Here is a 23549-nt window from a genome sequence, read left to right as displayed (position 1 = left end):
TTTAGTGCTCATTATATTTCAATACATTTTTATGCTTCAAAAAAAAAAAAAAAAGAAATGACTACTTCTCAGAGGTGTCTTCCAGGTATAGCTGGCTTTTGGGTTTTGAGTCTGTTGCAAGGTCCTATCTCTTCAATTTATTGGGGATGAGAAGTTTCTGCCTACTTGGCCAAGCTGCCAGTTCTTTGGCACTGGCTTATACAGTGTTTTTTTAAATTAAATTCTTTTATTGGTACATTGTAGGTATACAACACAATTACATTTCTCATTGGGAATTGTACCTTTACATAATGCATCTTGGTTCTTATTTTTTCCCCATCTATATAATGTTTTTATTTATTTATTTATTTATTATTATTTTTTTTATATAGTGTTTTTTTAAAAAGACTTTTAGGCAGTATCAGTCCTGGGATACCAGGAAGAACAACTGACTAGCACAATTATGTCATCTTGGCTAAACTAGTATGATCAGCAATAACAATAGCAGCAAACACAGCCTAGAAAATCACAAAATGTGGTAACTATTAATTTGCCACCTTTATTTGTATGAACTAGATTTGTGATTATATAACAACATTTAGGGTTGGAGATTTAGCTCAGTGGCACCATGCCTGCCTCGCAAGTGCAAGGTCCTGAGTTCGATCTCAGGTACCAAAAACAAAAAATGCTTAAGACAAACAAAATTTAATAAAAACCAGAGAATTGTATGCAATAAAAAAGGCCTTAATAAGGCAATTTGACCCTTAGGGGAGAAGATTTAAGAGGGGTTAGGGGGGAAAATAGAGAAATAGAAGAGGAAGAGATTAGAAGCAAGGCTGGAGGACAAAGGACGATCATACAAACTTTGGGAAACTGGTGAAGAAGGCAGGAAGGAAAGATAAAGGAGGAAATAAAAACAAGAACAGAACAGCACAGGAACAATAAAAAAACTAGAATTTGTGTTCAAACAATCAAGAAAAAAACAAAACAAAACAAGAACAAAAACCAGAAAACAGGAAAAAAGAAAAAAAAGTCTAATTCAAGGCATGTCACTGCTGTCACTGTTAGACAACATGGGAAGACAGAGTTCAGATCTGAATTAATCCCAGAAAGCCAGCCATAGCTTTACAGTGGGGTATTGGATAATCCCAGGTGGCCTACACCTTTAGTTCCATTGAAGTTCAGGCTAGTTTCTGGCTATGAGGCTGGAACTGGATTTGTTGAGCCTGCAACAGTCTACGTGCCTCTGGCCAGCTTGAACTCTATTCCCTGACCTCCTGCTGACTTGAACTTGGCACCCTCATGGAGATTAGGAGACACTAGAGGGAGTCAGCCCATAGTTGTTCTGAGTTACAAGCTCAATTGGCCCCTCTTCAAGATGGCTACTGAATTGCCCTCTCCTGGGTGACATCTCAGTAATGACCCAAATAACTCACTGGCCACTGGAGTCCACTGTGTCCATTGCTCCCTTCCACTGGTGCTTTTCTCTGTGAAGGCCTCTGGGGTCGCCAGTAGTCACCATGTGTCTGCAGGTTTGATTCGCTGTTCCCATGCCATGAGTCCAGGATCTGGGAGAAAGCACTGCTTGCTACCTCCCTCCTCTTCATTTAAATCTCTCTCTTTGCTCTCCCTGTGGAATTCAATTCTCCCTTCAGATCCTTCCTGGGTCCCAAGGACCCACTTTCCTCCTTCTCCTCATACTGCATAGTCCAGTGTCAGGACACCAAATCTTGAAGATGCTCTTTCTTGGCTGTACACCACTCCACTAGCGACAAGTGTATTTTATATGCTGAGTTGGCTGGTGGCCGGCAGCCCACTGGTGCCCTCAGGATGGTGGCTGGTCACTGGAAACCAAGGCAGCATCAAAAGCCTGGGGCTTTTTAGACAACTCCCAAGGAGGGGAGAGATGCTGAAGGTTAAATTGATCACCAGTGGCCAATAATTTAATTAATCGTGTATACAATGAAGCATTCATTACAAATAATAAGAAAAGAACAGGACAGGGTTCAGAGGACTTATAGAAACTCAACATGTTTTAGAGCAAAACCCCAGCTCCAGAGGTCCCAACAGACCAGGCTTGGCCACACATCCCACAGTGCCAGTCCACTAGCTGGGCAGTGGGGAAGGGCATGCTGGCAAGCACAGATGAAGGGGTGTAAGACCCAGATGAGACTTAGCACAAGTAACGCCATCTTGTTACAGGCCCTCCGTCTTGTCCCTGTGGGTTTCGGGTTCACTACAGGACACAGAGTTCCCGGGATGTACTTGTTTATCTGTTAAGACACCAGGAATGTACCATTGTTTCTGTGTAAGGAACATCCTGTTTGCTAAGTAAAGAACATCTGCAACCCCCCCCCCAACCGTCCCCTAACCACAAAAATTTTGCTTCTGTAGTTCTGCTTGCTAAGCACCCCTGCAACCCCTATAAAACCTTCCAACCCCCTGAACTCGGGGCCCTCTCTAAGCCTGTTGCTTGGGGAGTGCCATCTGGCCAGACTAATAAAGGTCTGTTTTACTTTTCCAACTTGACAGGTGTGTTCCTTCCCGGGTGTTCTTCACTGCAGTCAGCTCCTCAGAGTGTTTGGTAAGGCCCACGGTCTTACAAGGGTTTAAGACTTACCTTCCAGGCAGAGCTCAGAAGACCAGAAAGCTTGTAAAGGCCAGGCTCAGGAGGTTTCTGCTGGGAAGAAGGACTGCACTGGTGCCTGGACTACAGATGATGTGTTATGGCTTGACAGAAAGTTTGTCTGCATTTTGCTCATGCCCAGAGACTTTGCCTGACACTTAGATTTAGTGGTGGACTAATTAATCTCACAGAAGAAATTTCAAGGCAGTTTAATGTTGAGGTCATGGCATGGCTGCTGTTGGGGGCTTTTAGCCAGATCTGTGTTGAAAATCTAGAGCAAAAAGCCCAGCAGAATGATTTAAAACACTGTGAGTTTGGCCAGAAAGGAAGCTTCAATAAAGCTGTGCACTGCAAAGATAGACCAGAGGAGATCTTGATTGCTGAGAAGAAACAAGAGAATAGAAAAGATGGCCTGAGGGCATCACAGGAAGCAGCAGGACTCCACCCTTTGCAGTCTCAGAGTTACAAAAGTGAAAGATTTTGCTTTGAGAAGAAAGATCCAGAGCACCATGTTCTGGAATGGTGGTGGCCTAGGGGAGTTGTTCCAAAATGACGGCAGCATAGGGAATTTGTTCCTCGGGATTAGGTTTAGAGTGCTCAGCTATCCAGACACTTAACCCCTATAGCCAAGAGAGAAGGAATCCTGGCTACTACTGCTCCTGCTGGCAGCAGACTTTGGCATCATCCACGTGGCACTGGTTTTAGGCACATGTAGAATGCAAGAGTTGTGGGGATCAGGAAGGCTTCCACCCAGATTTCAGAAGACCTGGGAGGTCAGGCAGTGTGCACCGGAGGGCAGTGTGTGAAGCTGTGAGTGTGAAGCCAAAGGTGCAGTGGAGACCCCAGAAGTTTGGAGAAGCCAGGAACGTGGATTGTCAGAGGGAAACTGCCAGGAGGGAGCAGAGCTGCCCCAAAAAGGAAGCCATGGGAGCTACAACCACTGGAAGTGCTATAGGAGCAGAGCAACCTTAAGCCCTTTGGAGTTCACAACTTGCCACAGACTGCCTCAGACGATGCGCATGGAACTATGGGACTTATGGCCCTGCTGGATTTTGGAGTTGCTTTGGTCCAATTCCTTTGTATTCCACTATTTGTAACTTTTGGAATAGAAATGTCTATCCTACGCCATTGAATGTTGGAAGTGTTTAACTTTCTTTTCATTTGTACAGAGGCTTGCATCTAAGAGTTTGCTTTAAATCTCAGAGGAGACGACTTTTCAGCATGCTGAAACTGTTAGGACTTCCACAACTCGTAGAGATGGACTAAATCCCTTTTGTGTAAAGGAATGTACATAAGTCTTTGGGGGGCCAGAGGCAGAATGTTATGGTTTGGGTCTAGATTTCCTCCAAATCCTCATGGGGTCATAGGCTTGATCTAGAATGTGTGAAGCTGGAATTGATTCACGATGCAATGCGAGGCTCCAGGACACAAGGGTTAAAGGTGTGAGTGCTGCCCACCCTAAGTAGTCTGGATAAAAGGGGGCAGGGAGACACTGTTAAGGTTCTCTTGTTACCTTTGCTGCCTTGTATGCACCATGTTGTTTCTCCTTTGTGATGCTTGTTTGCCATCCAAGCCTCGGAGCCAGCTGATTATGGACTGAAACCTCTACGCACTGTAAGCCAAATAAACCCCTTCCCTTTTAACTTTGGGTGTTGGGTATTTTGTCTCAGCAATGAGAGAAAATTAACTAACATGTCCCCTATTCCTCATTACCATCTTGCGTTTAAGTGGTAAAGATAGCATGATGAAGCAATAATGCACAGTAAGGCCTTTGCCTTCCCTCAGTGTTTTTTTTTTCTCTGTAAGGTGTTCTGTACCAGAAATGTAATCTTTGGGCTGTATCAAAATGTTCTGTGACTGTGCTGCAAATGTACCTGGTCAATATATCAAAAATGTTCTGTTCAAACAATGTTAACAGTTAGTACCTGAGTTTCTACCTGTTTCCTGGCTTCTAGCTATGACTCCAGCCTAAAAGATTCCTCTCAACTACCTTTCCCCAGCTGTATGTAAATGGACTCTCACTGCAACTCAGCACTCAGAATTTGGAGTGGGCAAACTCCTCTGAGCCAGCCAGCTAATAAAAGGTTTTTCTCCATCTCTTCAGTTTCAAAAAAAAAAAAAAAAGACACACACACACACACACAAAGTCTTACCTTCCAGGAACTGATGGCAAAAGTCTTGGGATTTTATTGAATGCAAGGCTTGTAGGTCATCCTGGTCAAGGTTGGTTGATGGGTGTCTCAGGACTGGTTCTATGAAGTCTGGGGACAGCTTTTGTCACCTGAGGGGATGATTCAGTTGCTATCATGAGATGATGGTGCCCACTTAGGGGCCAACTGTGGGTCCCATATGGGGTAACTGCTCCTACTCAGAGGGTGACTTCACCATGAGGGGCTCACAAAGCTCTGCTTTCTCTGGAATTGAAGGTGACTATAGGTTTAAGACAATGACTGGGGACTTGTAGGCATCACTCTAGGGGTCTGGGACTAGATGTTTGAAAAGTTGATCATTGGATATCTCTACAGATCCTGAAAATTACTGTAGTTGCTCTTATTTTGGTGTTCTCACTTGTGTGTGTGTGTGTGTGTGTGTACTCAGTCTTGTGATTAGATATACCAGGTACACTTAGGGCAAATGACCCTTGCAATATGGACACTCCCTCAGTGATGAACATGCCTACATGCAGCACTAAGCAGGGGTCTGAGCTGGGGTTGTAAGGTAATAAAGGAGACCAAAAACAAAGGCAGAGGCACCAAACTTCATTCTGCTTTTAATTACCTACAGAGGACCTGCAGGCCCAGCCTCTAGGTCCACATTACAAGACATGGAAGTTTCTGGAGGGTGGCTCCTAGGGTGCGCCTGGACCTGGGGCTCTTCCCTCATGTCTTGTACTTCTCACCAGTATCCTTTGCAATACTGTAACAAGGACTCAGGCTGCTCTGGCTACAAACATTCACTCTTCACTTGGGCCTGCAGATGCCCAGTTGGTAAGTAAAACTATGACAAAACCTTGGCTCCTTCACTTTCATTTTGTATCTGTCTGCTTTACTACTTTACAACTTTGGCAAGCCAGGGGTGGTGGCACACACCTGTAATCCCAGCACTCTGGGAGGCTGAGGCAGGAGGATCCCAAGTTTGAATCCAGTTTGGGCAACTTAGCAATTTAGCAAGACCCTGTCTCAAAATCTAAAAAAAATTTCAACTATGTAGCCAAGAGTGGCCTCAAACTGACAGCAGTCCTCCTGCCTCAGTGCTGGGAGTGAGTGCTGGGATCACAGGTGTGTGCTGCCACATCTGGCTCAAAATTAAAAATGTAAGAAAGTGCTGAGGATGTAGCTCAGTAGAAGCCCTTGGGTTCAATCTCCAGTACCACAAAACAAAACAACAAAAATCGAAACAAAACACTTTGGGTCAGCTTCTTGCATCTTTCGTGTTGTTTTGGTGCTGGGATTGAGGGGGAAGGGAGTCAATCCCACTACGCAAGAGCAAACATCGCATGATGGGGCTGAAATTGGCCCTCAAGAGGAGCCACACAGAACCAGATGAGAGATGATGTGCATCCAGATCATAGTTCGCCCAAGACTGCAAGACTGCTTAATCATGCATAGCTCTTGCCCGCTGCCCCTGCTCTTCCTGTTTAAATATGAAGTTCATGTAAATACCCACAAAGACAGGGTGAGGACATCTGGACCCCTGGCTTTCCAAGTGTAGCTTTTCTGCTTTTCCCCAGTTTTTCCTCTCTCTTTCTTTCCCCTCCCTTCCTACCTTGTTTTTCTTATTTTACAGTACTGATTATTAAGTCCAGGACCTTTTCACTAATATATATCTCCAGCTTTTAAAAAATTTTTTATTTTGAGATAGGAGCTCACTAAAGTTGCAAAATTGAACTTTTGATCCTCCTACCTCAGCCTCCCTCAGGCTAGCATTACAGGTGTGTACCGTTAGGGTAAACTGAGGCACAACGGAGACCTCAGAGTCAGATGAAGTTAAAGCAACAAGTGGAGTTTATTTCAGCCTAGGTGTAGGTGGGCCAAGGGCAAAAGCACTGTTGGCTCTAAGGGCAGGGCAAAAGGAGACGTTTACGGTGTGATTTGGGTAGGGGAGGGGAGGTTGTCGAGGGAGAGTGGAAATTTTTGAGACTCGAGAAGGGGGAGGTTGAGACTTGAGGAGGCGGTTTGTAGGGGTGCAGGATACTTTTGGTGGTTGCTGAGCATCTGGGCCTGCAGGTGTTACTGAGTGTGGGGCACATGTTTCTCTCCAACCTGTGTTTTGGCTTTTTGTTGTATAGTTCTTGTAGGTGTGACAAGGTCGGTATAAGGCTGCTGTGGCGCACGGCTGCTGTAAAATGTTTTTTCGGTTCTGCCTGGGCGGGGGACCTCACATGCACCACCATGCCTAGCTTGGCTGCATGTCTCCTCTCTCCTCTGTCTCATTCTGTCTGTCTAATTCTCACTGGGGAATCAACTCCAGGGCCTCAGCGCTGAGAGACTTCCTCCGTTCTCCCCACCCCCAGACATGGTTCTTGTCTCACTAAGTTGACCAGGCTGGGCTAGAACTTGTCCTTTTTCTTCAACCACCAAAGTATTGGGATTGCAGGTATGTGCCACCACACCCAGCAACCATCGTTTTTTGTTTTGTTTTGGGGGTAAGAGGGCTGACCTGGTATGTTGAGACTTTCTGAAGTCAGGTGCCCCTCTAGCATAGGACTCCAGCAACAGTATCCTCTACAATAATAAACCAGATGAGCCAGGGATTTAGCTCAGTGGTACTGTGCCTGCCTTGTAAGCGCAAGGTCCTGCATTCGATTCCTGGTACCCGTCCCCCCCCACCCAGTAAACTAAATAATAAACCAGTAAGTATAACTGAGCTCTGTGAGCCGCTTCAACAAATTTGTTGAACCCAATACAGGGGTTGTGGGAAACCTGATTTATAGCCAGTTGGTCAGAAGCGCTGGTAAAATAACCTAGGGCTTTAGATTGGCCTCTGAATTGTGAGTGTTGTGGGGATAGAGTTCTCAGCCTCTGGTGGCCTGACGTTACCTCCAGGTACAGTGCCAGAACTGAGCTGAGTCAGGGGCCACCTGGCTAGCACCACTGGGGCAACATGGCTTGCTTGGTATGTGTGTATGGGGGAAGTCCAATTGAAAGTGTAAGAGAAACTGAGTTTGAGCTCCATTTTCATCCCATATCTTCAAATCACTCTAGCTAGAGAGCTGGGCAGAATCACATTCTGCAAAATGACACAGAAGGCCAATGAACAATCTCTACCTCAACACTGACCTCAGGAGTATCTTTCCAGAACTAGACCTTTCATGCCATTCTGGTGTGTAGGCTAAACACTGGCAGATGCACACTGGTCTGAGTAACTCAGTTGTGCCCAGCTGGTGTCTCTCTGGCTTGTTTTGGTGTGCCTTCTGGTCCAGCCAACATGTAACAGTTGGGCTTTTGGTGCAACTACTGTGAAATAACATCCTACCTCCACCCTCAAGGAATGGGTCTAGAGTGGAGGAAGGTTGGAAATGATCTTCCTCCTTTCATAAAAAGCAACTCAAAATGAATTGTACCTGGATCCCCCTCTACTACCTGGAGGCTAAATCAGGAAAACACAGGGAGACTCCACCCTCTCCCCTCAAAAAACATACACCTAAACATAAAATGCAAAACTAGAAAACTAGAAGATAGCAAAATGTCTAGATGGCATTGGGTTTGGCAACGAGTTTTTAGACAGTGACAGTAAAGCATTCAAGAGCTACGTGGGACACCACATTTCTCTGGGACACCACATTTCTCTTAAATAGCAAGCCATGTGTCAAGGGATCTGCAGACAAAGGAGGCACACCAAGGCCCACAGACCTGGTGTCAAGGCCTGGAACTCACCAACAGCCCGAGACCGGGCTTCTCCCTGCCTGCATGCTTGCCACCAGATTCCCGGAAGGAGAAGTAATCAAGGCCCCAGGACTGTCCCAACATCTCTCAGTACCTTAACACATTGACACACGGTCTCTAATATTACAATCTTCATTTTATTTTGTTAGTTGATTAAAATGATAAATTCTGGCCAAGGATTTAGCTCAGTGGTTCCGCCGCCTGCCTCGCAAGTGCAAGGACCCCAGTTTGATCCCCGGTTCCAAAAAAAAAGATAAAATCTGCTTCCATTTACTTTATACTAGAGGAACTGATTGCTGCACTGAGTAAAATCACAGCTAAATGTCATTATAGATACCTAGTAATACTTGATTATTTTTGCCATAGAAGCACGAGAAAAGTTTAAAACGTAACTTCACTGGATTCAGCCTTGTCCAGGATACAGAACACAGTGCAGGGAAGAAGAACTGGCTGGGGGCTGAATTCCCAGTAGCTGCTTAGTGGCTGTGTCCCAGTCCTCGCCCAGCTCCAGTCGGTGGCAGATGGATGCATATCGCCTCTCCATTCTTCTGGCCCAGGCACTTGCTTTCTTCACTGCCTCACAGTCCCAGGGAATAACCCTAGAAGGGAAAAGTTAACTGTTTCTGCTGATTTCAGAATGTAAGCACAGGTGAAACGTAATGTGACAATCAGCTTATCACATTATGTCTAACAAAATAATGGTCAGAGATTAAGACAGTTAATGAAAGTAATCCTCCTGATGTCTTGGGAAAGATCTTCAGGTCTGACATGGGGATCTGAGCATGCGCAATACACTTCCAAGTGTGTGACCCTAACCTCCCAAGGTATTTCCCACTGCCCCTGCTGGTTACAGGGCTCAGGCTTCTCCTGGTTCTTTCCTTCTTTTTAAAGTCTATTGAAAAAAATATCATGGGTACATTTTAGGTACACATAATGATAATATTCATCATAGGGAATTTGTAGCTGCATATATCTTGCTTCTTCTTTTTCCCATTCCATTCCCTTCCCTTCAACCCCTCTTCCCCTCATTTACAAGAGCTTTGTTTCCATTTTTTCCTTCTATTTTCACTTTTTTCTTGTCCCTTCCTTCCTCCCCCCATCCTGGGGCCAGGGATTTAGCTCAGTGGTTCTGCCGCCTGCCTCACAAGGGCAAGGACCCGAGTTCGATCCCCGGTACCAAAAAAAAAAAAAGAAATCTCTGTTCGGGCCAGGGATTTAGCTCAGTGGTTCTGCTGCTTGCCTTGCAAGCACAAGGATCCCCCAGGTACCAAAACAAACAAACAAACAAAAAAACACCCTAAAAGATCCTCCCCCCATCCTGCTTCCCTTGTTCCCCTTCCCATTTGAACATTTCTTCCCATTTCCCAACATCTATTATACATTTTATCCTTATTTCCACTTTGTTTCTCACATCAGAGAAACAATGTGGTATTTAAACATGTGTGTCCAATCTATTTCGTTTAAGAGTATGGTCTCAAGGTGCATCCATTTAGCTATAAATGTCTCAAGCTCATCTTTCTGTATGGCACAGCAGTACTCCATTGTATAAAAAAATCACTGGCCGGGGATTTAGCTCAGTGGTTTCACTGCCTGCTGCACAAGCGCAAGGACCCAAGTTTGATCCCCAGTACACCCCCCAAAAAGTCACATCTTCTTTAACCATTTGCTGATTGCTGGGCATTTGGGCTGTTTCCAAGATTTAGCTACTACAAATTGTGCACTATAAACATGGGTGTGCATATATGGCTCTGGTGTGATGCATTCAATTCTTTCGGGAAGATACCAAGAAGAGGAATAGCTGGGTCAAATGGAACTTCTAGTTTCAGTTTTTTGAGGAATCTCCACACTGATTTCCACAGTGGTTGCACCAGTCTACACTCCCACCAGCAGTGGAGCAGGGTTCCTCTTTCCCCACAGCCCCGCCAGCATTTGTTATTGGTTGATTTCTTGATAGCAGCCATTCTTTCTGGAGTGAGGTGGAATCTCAGAGTTGTTTTCATTTGAAGCTCTTGAATGACCAGTGGTGTTGAACATTTTTTCATAAATGTATTTGCTGTTTCTACTTCCTCATCTGAGAAGGGTCTGTTCATTTCAGATGCCCGTTTCTGGATTGGGTCTTTATATTTGGGAGGTCTGACTTTTTTGAGCTCTTTATAGATTCTAGATATTAGTCCTTTGAGGAATGGCTGGCAAAATTTTGCCCCAAACTCTGGGTTGTCTCTTCACTCTGTTGGTAGTTTCTCTTGCTGTGCAAAAGCTTTCTAATAAGGTGAGATCCAGTTGTTGATTCTTCGTGACAATTCCTGTGCAATCGGGATTTTGTTCATAAAGTCTTTGCCTACACCAGTGTCTTCAAGAGTTCTACATATTCTCTCTTCCAGCAGATCAAGTCTTTCCATTTTGATATTCAGATCTTTGATCCATTCCCATTTTACTTCAGTGCATGGTGAAAGATATGGGTCTAGTTTCAATCTTTGGCATGTGGAAAGCCAGTTTTTCCAGCACCATTTATTAAAGAGGCTATCTTTCTTCCAGTGAAGGTGTTTGGCTCCTTTGCCAAAGATAAGGTGGCTGAGTATTTCTAGAATTGTTTCTGCATCTTCGAATCTGTTTCACTGATCCTCAGGTCGGTTTTGCTTTTTTTTGGCGTGTTTTTTTTTTTGCCAGTACCATGCTGCTTTTATCTCAGTAGATTTATAGTATAATTTCAAGTCAGGGATTTTGCTGCCCCCTGCCTTGCCTTTGTTGCCCAGAATTGCCATTGCTATCCTAGGTCTCTTCTGGTTCCAAATGAATTTTAGGATTGTTTTTTCTAATTCAGTGAGATATGCTGTTGGAATTTTGATTGGGATTGCATTAAATCTATATAACAACTTTGCAAGTATGGCCATTTTCACTATATTAGTTCTTCCTACCCAAGAACAAGGGATCTCTTTCCATTTTCTGATATCCTCTTTGATCTCCTCTTTCAGAGTACTGTAGTTTTCCATGTAAAATTCTTTTACTTCCTTTGTTAGATTGATTCCTAGGTATTTCATTTTTGGGGGATGCTACTGTGAAAGGTGTTGTTTCCCTAATTTCTCTCTCAGTGAATTTGTTATTCATGTACAGGAAGGCTATTGATTTTTGAGTGCTGACTCCATATCCAGTACACTACAGAATTTGGTTATTAAACCTAGAAGGTCTTTTGCTGGAGTTTTGGGCGTCTTATATGGAGATTATCATATCATCCACAAATAGTGATAATTTAACTTTTTCCTTTCCTATTCATATTCCTCTTACTTCTTTCTCTTGTCTAGTTGCTCTGGCTAATGTTTCCAGAACTACATTGAACAAGAGTGGTGACAGTGGATACCCTTGTCTTGTTCCTGGATTTAGAGTGAAAGCTTTCAGTTTTTGTTCATTTAGGATGATGTTAGCTGTTGGTTTGTCACAGGTGGCTTTTGTCAGATTGAGATAAAGACTATTTCAATTTTCTGTAGGGTTTTTATCATGAGTGGGTGCTGGGCCTTGTCAAGTGCTTTTTCTGCATCTATTGAGATGATCATATGGCTTTTGTCCTTGGCTTTGTTAATATAGTGTATTGGATTTATTGATTTGTATATGTTGAACCATTCCTACATTTCAGGGATGAATCCTGGTTGGTCATGTTGTATAACTTTCTTGATGATTTGCTGTATTGTTTGCCAGTATTTATTGAGGATTTTTGCATTTATGTTCATATCTGATACTTTATCCTCACACTGTCTCATTCTACTGTATATACTTTCAATGAAATTTTTAATCACCTAGATATCTTTTTTTTTTTTCGGTACCAGGGATCGAACTCGGGTCCTTGTGCTTTGCAGCAGGTGACGAAACCACTGAGCTAAATCCCTGGCCCTAGATATCTTTTTTGAGATGGGGACTTGCTATGTAGTTCAGGGTGTTCTTTTTTTTTTTGGTATAGGGGGATTGAACTCAGGAACTTGAGCTTTCAAGGCAGGAGGCAGCACCACTGAGCTAAAGCCCCTGCCCCAGTTCAGGGTTTTCTTGAACTCACTATGTAGCCCAGGCTGGCCTCAAACTTTCGATGATTCTCCTGCTCAGCCTCCTAAGTGCTGGGATTACAGGCATGCAGCAACGTGCCCGGCCCTAGATATCTTTTTTAATGTTTCATGGATTCCATTTCTTTCCTCTGCTGGGCATTCATGGTTACCATCATTTTCCTAAGCTCTATTTTTTTTTAATCTGTATCTGCTCTAGAGTCACTAACCATGTCTTTCATTATGGTTACCATCTCTGTAGTCATGTGAGAAATTATTTCTGATTTGAATTTTTTTTAGAGCTTCGTTCATCTATTTTGTTACTTTCGCTGTTACGACTTCAGAGAGTACCACGTAGGTGGCTTTCAAATTACTACACCTCAGGGGCCAGGGATTTAGTTCAGTGGCACTGTGCCTGCCTTGCAAGCACAAATTCCTGAGTTTGATCCCTGGTACCAACCCCCCCCCCCAACAACAAAAACCCAAATTACTACACCTCATTGCCCCCTGGGTTTGCCTTTGGTGAGGTGGGCATCTGGTGTTGCATCTTGGCTAAGTATCTTTTCATTCGTTTTTTTTTTTTTTTTTTCAGTTTAATTCCTCAGTTGATGCTTGTAAACTGACTATGGCAGATAGCTTTATTGTTAGCATTTAGAACCCTTAGGAAATGACTGCTTCTCAGATACGTCTTGTAGGTGTAGCTGGGTATTGGGTTTTGAGTTAGTTAAAAGATCCTATGTCTTCAATTTATTAGGGATGAGAAGTTGCTACCTATTTGGCCTAGCCCCTGCTTCTTTGGCACAGGCCTATAGTATTGTTTAAGACCCTTAGGGAATTTTAGTCCTGGGATACCAGGAAGAACTGATTAGAACAATTATGTCACCTTGGCTAAAGTAGTACAATCAGCAATAACAATAGCATCAAACACAGCCCAGGAAATGACAAACTGTGGTAACTATTAATTTGCCACCTTTAACCATCTGAACTGTATTTATGGTAACATAAGAAAATACAAAACAAAGCAGAAAATATACCATATACAGTAAATATGCCCTTAATATGGCAGTTTTATCCTCAGGGGAGAAACACATTTTTTTTTTCTGGTACCAGAGATTGAACTCAGGACCCTGTTCTTGCAAGGCAGGCAAAGTGCTGCTGAGCTAAATCCCTGGTCCTTTAGGTGAGAAAATTTAAAAGGAGTTAGGGAGAAAAAATAGAGAAATAGAATTAGAGGAAGAGATTAGAAGCAAGGCTGGAGGACAAAGGAAGATTATGTGAATTTTGGGAAACTGGTGAAGAAGATAGGAAAGAAAGAGAGAAGGAAAAAATAAAAAGAATAGAACAGAATAAAAATAATAAAACCAGAAACAATGTTCACACTCATATAAAAACAAGATAAAACAATCAAGAAAAAAGAAAAAAATATATCTACTTCACGGCATGTCTGTGATGTCACTGGTAGACAGACTGGGTAGACAGAGCCCAGATCTGTGTTGATTGATCCCAGCAAGCCAGTTGTAGATTTATGGTGGGGTAGTGGATAATCCTTTAGTTCCACTGAAGTTCAGGCTGGTTTCTGGCTTTGAGGCTGAAACCCAATTTGTTCATCCTGTGTGCCTCATGCTGGCTTGAACTTGGGTCCCTGGCAGTTTGAACTCAGTTCCTTGACCTCCTACTGACTTGAACTCAGTTCCACCTCATCCTGACACTGGGAGTCACTACAGGGAGCCAGCCTGCAGCTGGTCTGAGTCCTGAGCTCACTTGGCCCCTCTCCAAGATGGCTACTGACCAACTGCCCTCTCCTGAGGGACATCTGAACCCGAATAACTCACCAGCCACTGCAGTCTGCTGTGTCTATTGCTCCGTTTCACTGGTGTGTTTCCCTGAGGAGTCCCCTGGGGTCACCTATGGTCACCATGCGTCTGCATATTCGAGCCACCCTTCCCACACACCATGTCAGGGCTCAGAGAGAAAGAGCTGCTTGCTACTTCCTTCTTCTATGTTGAGGTCTCTCTCTTCACTCTCCCTATGGGCTCCAATTCTTGCTTCAGATCCTTGCTGGGTCCAGGGACTCACTTCCCTCCTTCTTCTGTTCCTCATATTGCTATATTCCAGCATTTCTTCTCCTGGTTATATATTTTTTTGAGACAAGGTCTTTCTATATAGTTCAGGCTGTCCTTGAACTCATCCAGATTGGGCTCAAACTTGTGGCGATTCTCCTGCCTCAACCTCCCAAGAACTGGGATTACAGGCATGTGCCACTATGCCTGGCTGGTAATTTTTGTACTGTTGGTCCCATTCTACTTTTCTCAATCTAAATCCTATCCATTCTTCCAGCACAAATTTGAATACTGCCTCAGCCTCCCCAGTGCTGGGATAACAGGCATGTGGCACCACACCCAACTCCCAGTAATTATTAATCTACATATAGTTACTAAGTACTGGAAGGACTCAAACTTATTTTAAGTATTTTGACTAATTCAGTGGGCCTTTCTTTATTCTAGTTGGCCTCAACTGTTATTTTTGTTTTCCCCTGGTACTAGGGATTGAACCCAGGGCCTTCACAATAAGCTATATTACCTAGCCCATTTTATTTTGAGACATGTTCTCACTGAATTACTAAGTTGCCCAGCCTGGATTCCAACTTCCAATCCTCCTGCCTCAGCCTCCTAGAGTGCTCAGGTTAGAGGAGTGTACTACCATGCCCAGCTTTTTATTTTGCTTTTTTTTTGTACCGGGGATCAAACTCAGGTCCTTGGGCTTGCACAGCAGGCAGCAAAACCACTGAGCTAAATCCCTGGTCCTTTGCTTTTGTTTTTTCTTTTTTTTTTTTTTTGGTACCAGGGATCGAACTCGTGCTTTTGTTTTTTGAGAGAAGGTGTTAGTATGTAGTTCAAGCTAGCACTGAACTCACTATATAGCCCAGGCTGGCCTTGAACTTGCAGCAATCCTGCCTCAGCCTCCCAAGTGCTGGGATTGCAGTCATGTACTACCACAAGTGACTTTGCCTAGCTTTTTATAACATTTTATATAATTTACAAAGGAGTGTGTCTTGGTTACTTTTCTCATTGCTGAGACAAAATACCCAATACCCAAAGTTAAAGGAGGAAATGTTTATTTTGGCTCAGAGTTTGTACAGGTTTCAGTCCATAAGTGGTTGGCTCCAAGGCAGGGTGGCATGGCACTGGGGCATTGCAAAGGAGAAACAGTTCATGGCAAGCAGAAGGCAGCAAAAGCAACGAGCACCAAGCAGCAAGTGAGGACAGCAACTCTCTTTCTGTTCTTTGTATTTTATCCAGGCTACATACCCTTAGGTGAGGCAGCACTCACACCTAGGGTGAGCCTTCCCGTTATCTACACCCAGAACTACACCAAACCAATCAGTGGACTAATTTAGTAACCACACACCCTTGATCCCAGCATCACACACTCTAGATCCAGCCACCTCTGAAAACCCCCACCTATGATGACATGAGGCTTTGGGAAGACAACTAGATACAAGCCATAACATTCAGTGCTTTTAAAAAATTCACACAAGGGGCTAAGGATGTACCTCAGTGATAAAGCAGTTCTTAGCCTATTTAAGGCTATGAATTTGGTCCCCAGCACCACCATCACTACCACAAAAAAAAAAAAAAAAAAGGAAGAAAAAAAAAATCACACATATTTGCTGGAAAGCATACAATTTCCCAAAACGTCTTGAGTTTTTGTTACATTCACTTTTCTAAAGAGGAACTCAAATCAATTTTAAAATGCAGACATTATATGCTATTTTGTTATCTTTGTTAAAATTCTCATTATTTTGTCTCCCCAGAGGTTTTTATGTTTTCTTTTTCTGCTGGTACTGGGCATTTAAGCCAGGGCCCTCACACTGAGCTGCATCCTCAGCTGCCCTCTCTCCCTTTATTTTAAGACAGGGTCTAATTTCACTGCTAAGTTGTCTGGGGTGGGCTTGAACTTGGGATCCTTCTGCTTCAGCCAGGATTACAGGTGTGGTGTGCACATCCAGCTGCCTCTAAGCTTTGTGATCACTCATCTCATTAGTAAGAAAACCTTGCCAACATACTCTCATGTAATATAATACTATATTAATGTTATATACATCATGAAATATAAAAAGTAGAAAAAATTTAAATTACGCAATAAACAAAAGCAATAAATAAAAGTGTTGTTTTACTTATTAAAGTGCCAATAAACTATTTTGCTTTCACAATGGTAATATAGCAAGAGCATTCTTTGTCATTTTTATTTATTTATTTTTGGTACGGGGGATCAAACTCAGGTCCTTGTGCTTGCAGGGCAGGCGGCAGAACCACTGAGCTAAATCCCCAGCCCTCTGTCATTTTAAAAAATCTTGGCTTAATACTTTATGATATTGCAGTTCAAAAGTTGAATGGGTTTAGAGCCAGGCAAGGTGCCATGCATCTGCATGGCCAGCTACTGGGGAGGCTGAGACAAGAGGGTCACTTGAGCCCAGGAGGTGAGGCGTGTCTGGGCAACACAATGAGACTCCATCAAAAAGTAAAAATGATGGGCCGGGGATTTAGCTCAGTGGTTCCGCAGCCTGCCTTGCAAGCGCAAGGACCCAAGTTCGATCCCCAGTACAAAAAAAAAAAAAGTAAAAATGAAAGTTCAAAGTTATGAACACTTGTTCTAATAGCTACAGTAGTTAGAAAATATCTAAATAGAAGTACCTATAGCTAGTCCCAGTAATCATACTGTGTTTCTTCTGAGGCACATAAGATCACAGCACCAAACCCAGAGCCAGGACAGCTGGGCTCCACAGTTAGGCTGCACATAAGCTATACTGTGCTATCCTGAGATCATATCCTGTGCAGCCAGAGGCAAAAATACCATGCCAGCCCTGGCTACCATAGGAACTGCGGGCAAGTTCTTACCTATGAACAATTCTTTGTGCGTGGAAAGCAGAATACACATGTAAGATAATCCCACGTAGCTTTTTGTAAGGTTGAAGAAACTGTTGAAACTGTGAGTTGCTTTTATTATTATTACTTTGTGAGTTGCTCATCATTACAGTTAAAGACACCTGTGTTAGGGTTTGGATTTGGGGGAGGGGTGGTTGAGAAGACAGGATCTTGCTATGTAGCCCAAGCTGACTTTGAACACACAATCTGCTTGCCTCGGAACTGTTATTACAAGGTGTGTGCCACCACACCTGGCTATGGTTTGGATTTTAACTGTCCCCACAAGCTCATGTGTTCAAGGCTTGGTTCTCAATGCAGCAATGTTTGAAGGTGGGGCCTTTGAGAGCTGACTGTATCAGGAGGCCTCTAACCTCATAACTTGATTAATCTATTTATGGATTCTTAACTTAATAAGCTATTGGGAGATGGAGGAAAATTTAGGAGGTGGGTCCCAACTGGAGGAAGTAGGTTGCTGGGGGCACACCGTGAAGGGGATATTTCATCCCTGGCCCCTTCCTCTGCCTCTTTTCTTCCTGGGTGCCATGATGCTTTATCTTACCAGAGGCCTCTGAACAGCAGAGCCAAGTGACTGTGGGCTGAAACCTCTGAAACCATGAGCCAAAACAAATCTGCAAGTTGATTTTCTCAATTATTTTTGTCACAGTGACAGAAAACCAACTTACACACAACTGGAAATGTAAGGGTCATCCAATTTCATCAAAGATTTGAAGATTAGTTCCTCTTGTTCCAACTTGGTGCGAAGAAACTGTAGTACTAGCAATGTGGCAATCAGGTCCAGGAGACATTCTCTTCCTTTTACACCTACGAGCAAAACACTTCTTTATTTCTGTTGGAAACTCTGCATTGCAAATTGTGCCCACTTATAAAAATTCTATTAAAGGCCAGGTATGTAGCTCACTGGCGCTGAGCCTGCCTGGCAAGCACAAGGTCCTGAGTCCAATCCCTAGTACTGCAAACACAAACAAAAAAAATTCTATTAAATAATTATACTACTTTTATGCCATAATACAGTAGCAGATCATAAAACTCTGTAACACTCTTTAAGGTCCTTAATTTGACTGCTACTTAAAAAATGAGAACAAAAATTAAGGTCGTGGGAAACTGTATCATATTCAGTTAACCCTCCTTCCTGCTGTCTTCAAAAACCAGAAAGACATGAAGTATGGTAAAAGAACTTTGGTCTTAGGCTCCTGCTGCAAAAGAGTAAATCTAAATATATATACATATATATGTCAGATAAACCACAGTATGACTTTTCTATACCCATTATCAAATTATTTCTAGTGTTTAGTACTTACAGGTATCAATGTTATATATCCAAATCAAGATATTTTACTATATTATTAAATATCAGAATTGAAAAAATAAGAACCAAGATGCATCATGTAAAGGTACAAATTCCCAATGAGGAATGTAACTGTATTGTATACCTAAAATGTACCAATAAACATAACGGAAAAAAGTATCAAAATTGAAAATGAATGTTTACATATAAGAGGTGTGATTGAGATAAACAATGTTTAATTTTTTTTTTTTTTTTCTTGAGACAAGGTCTCGCTGTGTTCAGGTTGGCCCTGAACTCACTTTGTAGCCCAGGCTGGCCTTGAACTCCTTGGCGATCCTCCGGCCTCAGCGTCCAGAGTGCTGGGATTACAGGTGTGTGCTACCACGCCCAACTGTTTTTTCTTTTTTTTGTTTGTTACTGAGGATCGAACTCAGGACCTTCGCTTGTGAGGCATTCGGTGGAACCACTGAGCTAAATCCCCGATCCCTGAATGTTTAAATTTTAAAAAATTTATTACAGTAAGTTATATTGCCATTAATCTCCCTTAAATTACCCACCTTGCTTCAAACACACTTTATCCCAGTGTTCTTGCCACTTTCTGAAGCTGTTTTAGAAATCCTCTTTCGTGTCTTTACAGAGTGTGATAACAAATACAGGGAAGGCTGCTGCTGAGGGACATCCAACAGAAAGGCAGGCTCATAAAAACATTACAGTGTGTCCTCATCCACCTTATTCATCAGATCGGGTACTGTGAGACTTCCAGATCTGTCCCCAAGTCACAGTGAGATGGGAGTGGAACCACCTGGACTGTTTCTACACACTTCCCATTTACATATATGTCATTTTTTTATTCTGGCTATAAATGAAATCTGCTCATGTGGCTGGGTGCAGCATCCAGAAACATTTTTGCTATCTATTCTAGAATCACAAATAAAGTCAACTATGATCTGCAAAGATAATTTGTTATAGTCTTATCTTTTAATATAAGTGATGCCTTTGAAATTACTGCGTTTTTTTTGTTTTGTTTTTTTTTGAGACAAGGTCCTACTATGCAGTTCAAGCTGGTCTTGAACTCACTATGTAGCCCAGGATTGGGGCCAAGGATTTAGCTCAGTGGCTCTGCACCTGCCTGGCAAGCACAAGGTCCTGAGTTCGATTCCTAGTGCTGGGAAAAAAAAAGTGCTATGGAACTATGTAGCCCATGCTGGCCTAGAACTCACAGTGATCCTCCTGCCTCAGCCTCTGGAATGCTGGGATTGCAGATGTGTTCCACCATGCCCAGGTCCCAGTTTGTAACTCTTTTTTTTTTTTTTTTTAATTTGTAACTCTTAACAGTTTCCCATATCTGCTTCCTATTCCTTTTTTCTTAAAAGAAACTACCCCAGTTTAACCATTCCAAGTGTCCGATGCTATTAAACACATCCATAAGGCTGCACTACCTCATCACCATCTCTCTCAGAGCTCTTTTCGTCTTTTTTGGTGGGGAGGGGGTACTAGGGATTGAAACCAGGGCCTTTGTGCTTAGTTACATCCCCGTCCCTTCAAAAAAGTTTTGTTTTTTTTTAAATTTTGAGAAAGTGATTAAATTAAATTAATTGTTAAGTCATTAAATTGCCCAGACTGGGCTCAAATTTGTGATCCTCCTGCCTCAGACTCTCAAGAGTTGTGAGATTACAGGTCTGTGCCACCACACCCAGGTCATCTTGTAGAATAAAAACTGTTATGCTCACTAAACAGTAATTCCCCATTCCTTACTCTTCTCAGGCCCTGGCAACTACTACTATTCTGTTGTGTCATGAATCTGACTGTTCCAGATGCTTCATATACATAGAGTCCTACAGTATTTGCTTATTACCTCCGTGGCTTCATGTAACCCAAGTCCTTCCCAAAGGCCCTGTCTCCAAACATCACCACTGTAAGGACTGGAGCAGTGAGGTCAGACTGGCAGAGGGACACACCCATTCAGTCCATAATACCTGGGGATGGCGCTGCCAAGTTGGGCCAGGTTTCTATCAGAACAGCTTGTTTTCCTTTCCCACCCACAGTACATGACAGTTCAGTGCTCCACAAGCTCGCCATTGTCTGACACTGTCAATCCTTTACAATTTCAGCATTTTGGTGCTCTGTAACAGAATCTCTGTGATTTTCATTTGTAGTTTCCTGCTTATTGGTGAATATGAACATACTTTCATGTGCTTAATTCTCTGGGAAGTGTCTGTTCGCATTTTTGCTCATATTTGTCCTTTTGTCATTGAATTCTGTGTGTATTCTGGTTGGCAGTGCTTTGTCAGGCACATGCTTTGGATCTTTTCCCAGTCAGTGGTTTGCCCATTCATTTCTTCCCTTTCCTTTTTTTTTTTTTTAAACAAGGTCTTGCTCTGTAGTCCAAGCAGGCCTGAACTTGCTGTACAGACTAGGTGGTTTGGAATTTGTGATTCTCCTGTCAGCTTTCCAAAGTGCTGGGATTACAGCATGCACCACCATGATCAGTTCCATTCATTTTTTTCCTTCCCTCCCCCACTTCCCTTCTTCCCCTTTTTCTTTTCGGTACTGGGGATGGAACCGAGGGCTCTCACATTGACCTACATTCCCAGTCCATTTTAATTTTTATTTTGAAATAGGGTCTTGCTGAGTCCCTAAGTTGCTCACAATGAACTTGAATTTATGACCCTCTTTCCTCAGCCTCCCAGAGTGGTAGGATTATAGGCATGTGATACTATGCCTGGTTTCCATTCATTTTTATTTTTATTTACTTTTTTAGACAGGGTCTTGCTATGTAGTTCAGGCTGGCTTAGAACTCTCGAAATCCTCCTGCTTCCCAAGTGCTGAGATTACAGGTGTGTGCCACCACACCTGCCTCCATTCTTTTTTTTTTGGTACCAGCAATCAAACTCAGGACCTTGGGCTTGAGAGGCTGGAGGCGGCACTCCATTCATTTTCAGTTGTGCCTTCTGATGCACAAAACATTTATTTTTGATGAAATTCAATCGATCTAGTTTTCCCCTTATGATTTGTGACTTTCATGTGCTAATTAATGAAAATGTTCTCCTATGTTTCTCCTGGAAGTTTTATGGTTTTACAGTTTGGGCCCATGAGCCATCTTAAATTAATTTTTTTTTGTTTTTGGTACCGGTGATCCAACTTGGGACCTTGGGCTTTTGAGGTAGGGGGCGGAACCACTGAGCTAAATCCCTGGCCCTCAAATTAAATTTTTTTTGGTAACAGGGATCGAACTTTGGACCTTGTGCTTTCGTGCTTTCGAGGCAGACAGCGGAAACACTGAGCTAAATCCCCGGCCCTCAAATTAATTTTTTTGTTTGTTTTTTGCTTTCTTTTGTAGCAGGAATTGAACTCAGGACCCTGTGCTTGCCAGACAGGTGTGGCTCCACTGAACTACATTCCCAGCCCTGTTTGTTTTTTGAGAGAGGGTGTCCTATGTACTCCAATTTGACCTTGAACTCACTATGTATAGCCCAGGCTGGCCTGAAACTTTCAGTGATCCTTTTTTTTTTTCCACTGGATACAGAATTCAGAGTTTATAGGATTTTTCTTTCCTTCAATCATTTAGAGATATTCCATTAAGCCAGGTGTGGTGGCATTTGCTTGTAGTTCTTGGAAGGCTGGGGCAGGAGAATCACTTAAGACAGGAATTCTGGGTCAGCCTGGGCAACATAGTGAGATTCCGTCTCAAAAAAAAAAAAAAATCTGTTGTCTTTTAGCTTTCATTATCTTTTATGTGAAGTAATATAAAATTACTACAGTTCTCCCTTTTTAGTTCAAAGATCTTAATTTGCTTCACTTTTGATGCTAGATTCAGGCAACACTTCATTCCATAAAATAGAGGATTCCAGGGCTGGGGATTTAGCTCAGTGGTTCCACCCTCTGCCTTGCAAGCTCAAGGTCGTCCCGAGTTTGATTCCTGGTACGGAAAAAAAAAAATAGAGCACCCCACATACATCTTCACTTTGTTCCATAAAACAGAGCATCCCACATACATTCTCTTGTAATGCTTTTTCTCTGGTTGCTTTTTAGATTTATCTTTAAAAAATTTACTCTTGAGGGCTGGGGATTTAGCTCAGTGGTTCCGGTGCCTGCCCAAGTGCAAGGTCCTGAGTTTGATCCCTGGTACCAAAAAAAAAAAAATTTACCCTTGGTTTTAGCAGTTTGACTATGGTCTATTTAAACATTGTCTTTTTGTATTTATTCTGTTTAGAATTCCTTTGAGTTTCCTGGATGTATAAGCTGATATCTTTTATCAATTGCAGAAAAACTGCAGTCATTATTTAATCAAATACGTACTTTTCTTCTACCCTTCCACCATCTGGGATCCCAAGTACACACATGTTAAACCTGTGGATCTCTTCTCTCAGGTCTTAGATGCTCTGGTTCTTTTTTCATTCTAATTTTTATTCTTTCAGTTTGCATAATTTTATCGAGCAAATTATATTATTATAATGAGTTACACGATCCATTTACTTTTTTTTTTTCCAGTACTGGGGATCAAACTTAGGATCTTGCTCTTGGGAGGGAGGCATGGTGCCACTGAGCTAAGTCTCTGGCCCTAATCTATTTACTTTTAAACCCATCCAAAGACCTTTTCATTACAGACATAATATTTTCCAGTGCCAGAATTTTCATTTGCATCTGGTTTATAGTTTCCAGCTGTTTGCTGTGATTTTTCTACTTGCTCACCCAGTTTGTCCTTTTCTGGTAAATCCTTTATTGTACATATAATAAGTTTTAAACTCTGTGTCTTCTAATTCCAACATCTGGATCATCTTGGATTAGCATCTATAGACTATT

General features: G+C 42.6%; 1 protein-coding gene across 2 annotated transcripts in view; it reads right to left on the bottom strand.

The window, feature by feature from the left end:
* Nucleotides 1-8608: 8608 nt before the first annotated feature.
* The window catches only part of Parp4 (poly(ADP-ribose) polymerase family member 4), a 105739-nt gene continuing 90798 nt past the window's right edge, over nucleotides 8609-23549 (bottom strand). Inside the window, exons 33-34 of one of the 2 annotated variants that reach the window (XM_004854895.4) lie at nucleotides 18124-18262; nucleotides 8609-9089 (exon numbers count right to left, since the gene is read on the bottom strand). In XM_004854895.4, the coding sequence (XP_004854952.1) occupies nucleotides 8894-9089; nucleotides 18124-18262 (335 nt within the window). In that variant the 3' untranslated portion in view covers nucleotides 8609-8893. The remainder of the gene's footprint in view (nucleotides 9090-18123; nucleotides 18263-23549) is intronic. The other variant, XM_021236388.2, reaches the window with a different exon arrangement.

Source organism: Heterocephalus glaber, unplaced genomic scaffold, assembly GCF_053883595.1.
Source record: "Heterocephalus glaber isolate CG9 unplaced genomic scaffold, H.glaber_assembly_v1.0 deba00001719, whole genome shotgun sequence".
Taxonomy (NCBI): domain Eukaryota; kingdom Metazoa; phylum Chordata; class Mammalia; order Rodentia; family Bathyergidae; genus Heterocephalus; species Heterocephalus glaber.
Note: the sequence above shows the minus strand (reverse complement) of the source record. Positions and strands in the feature narration are given on the sequence as shown.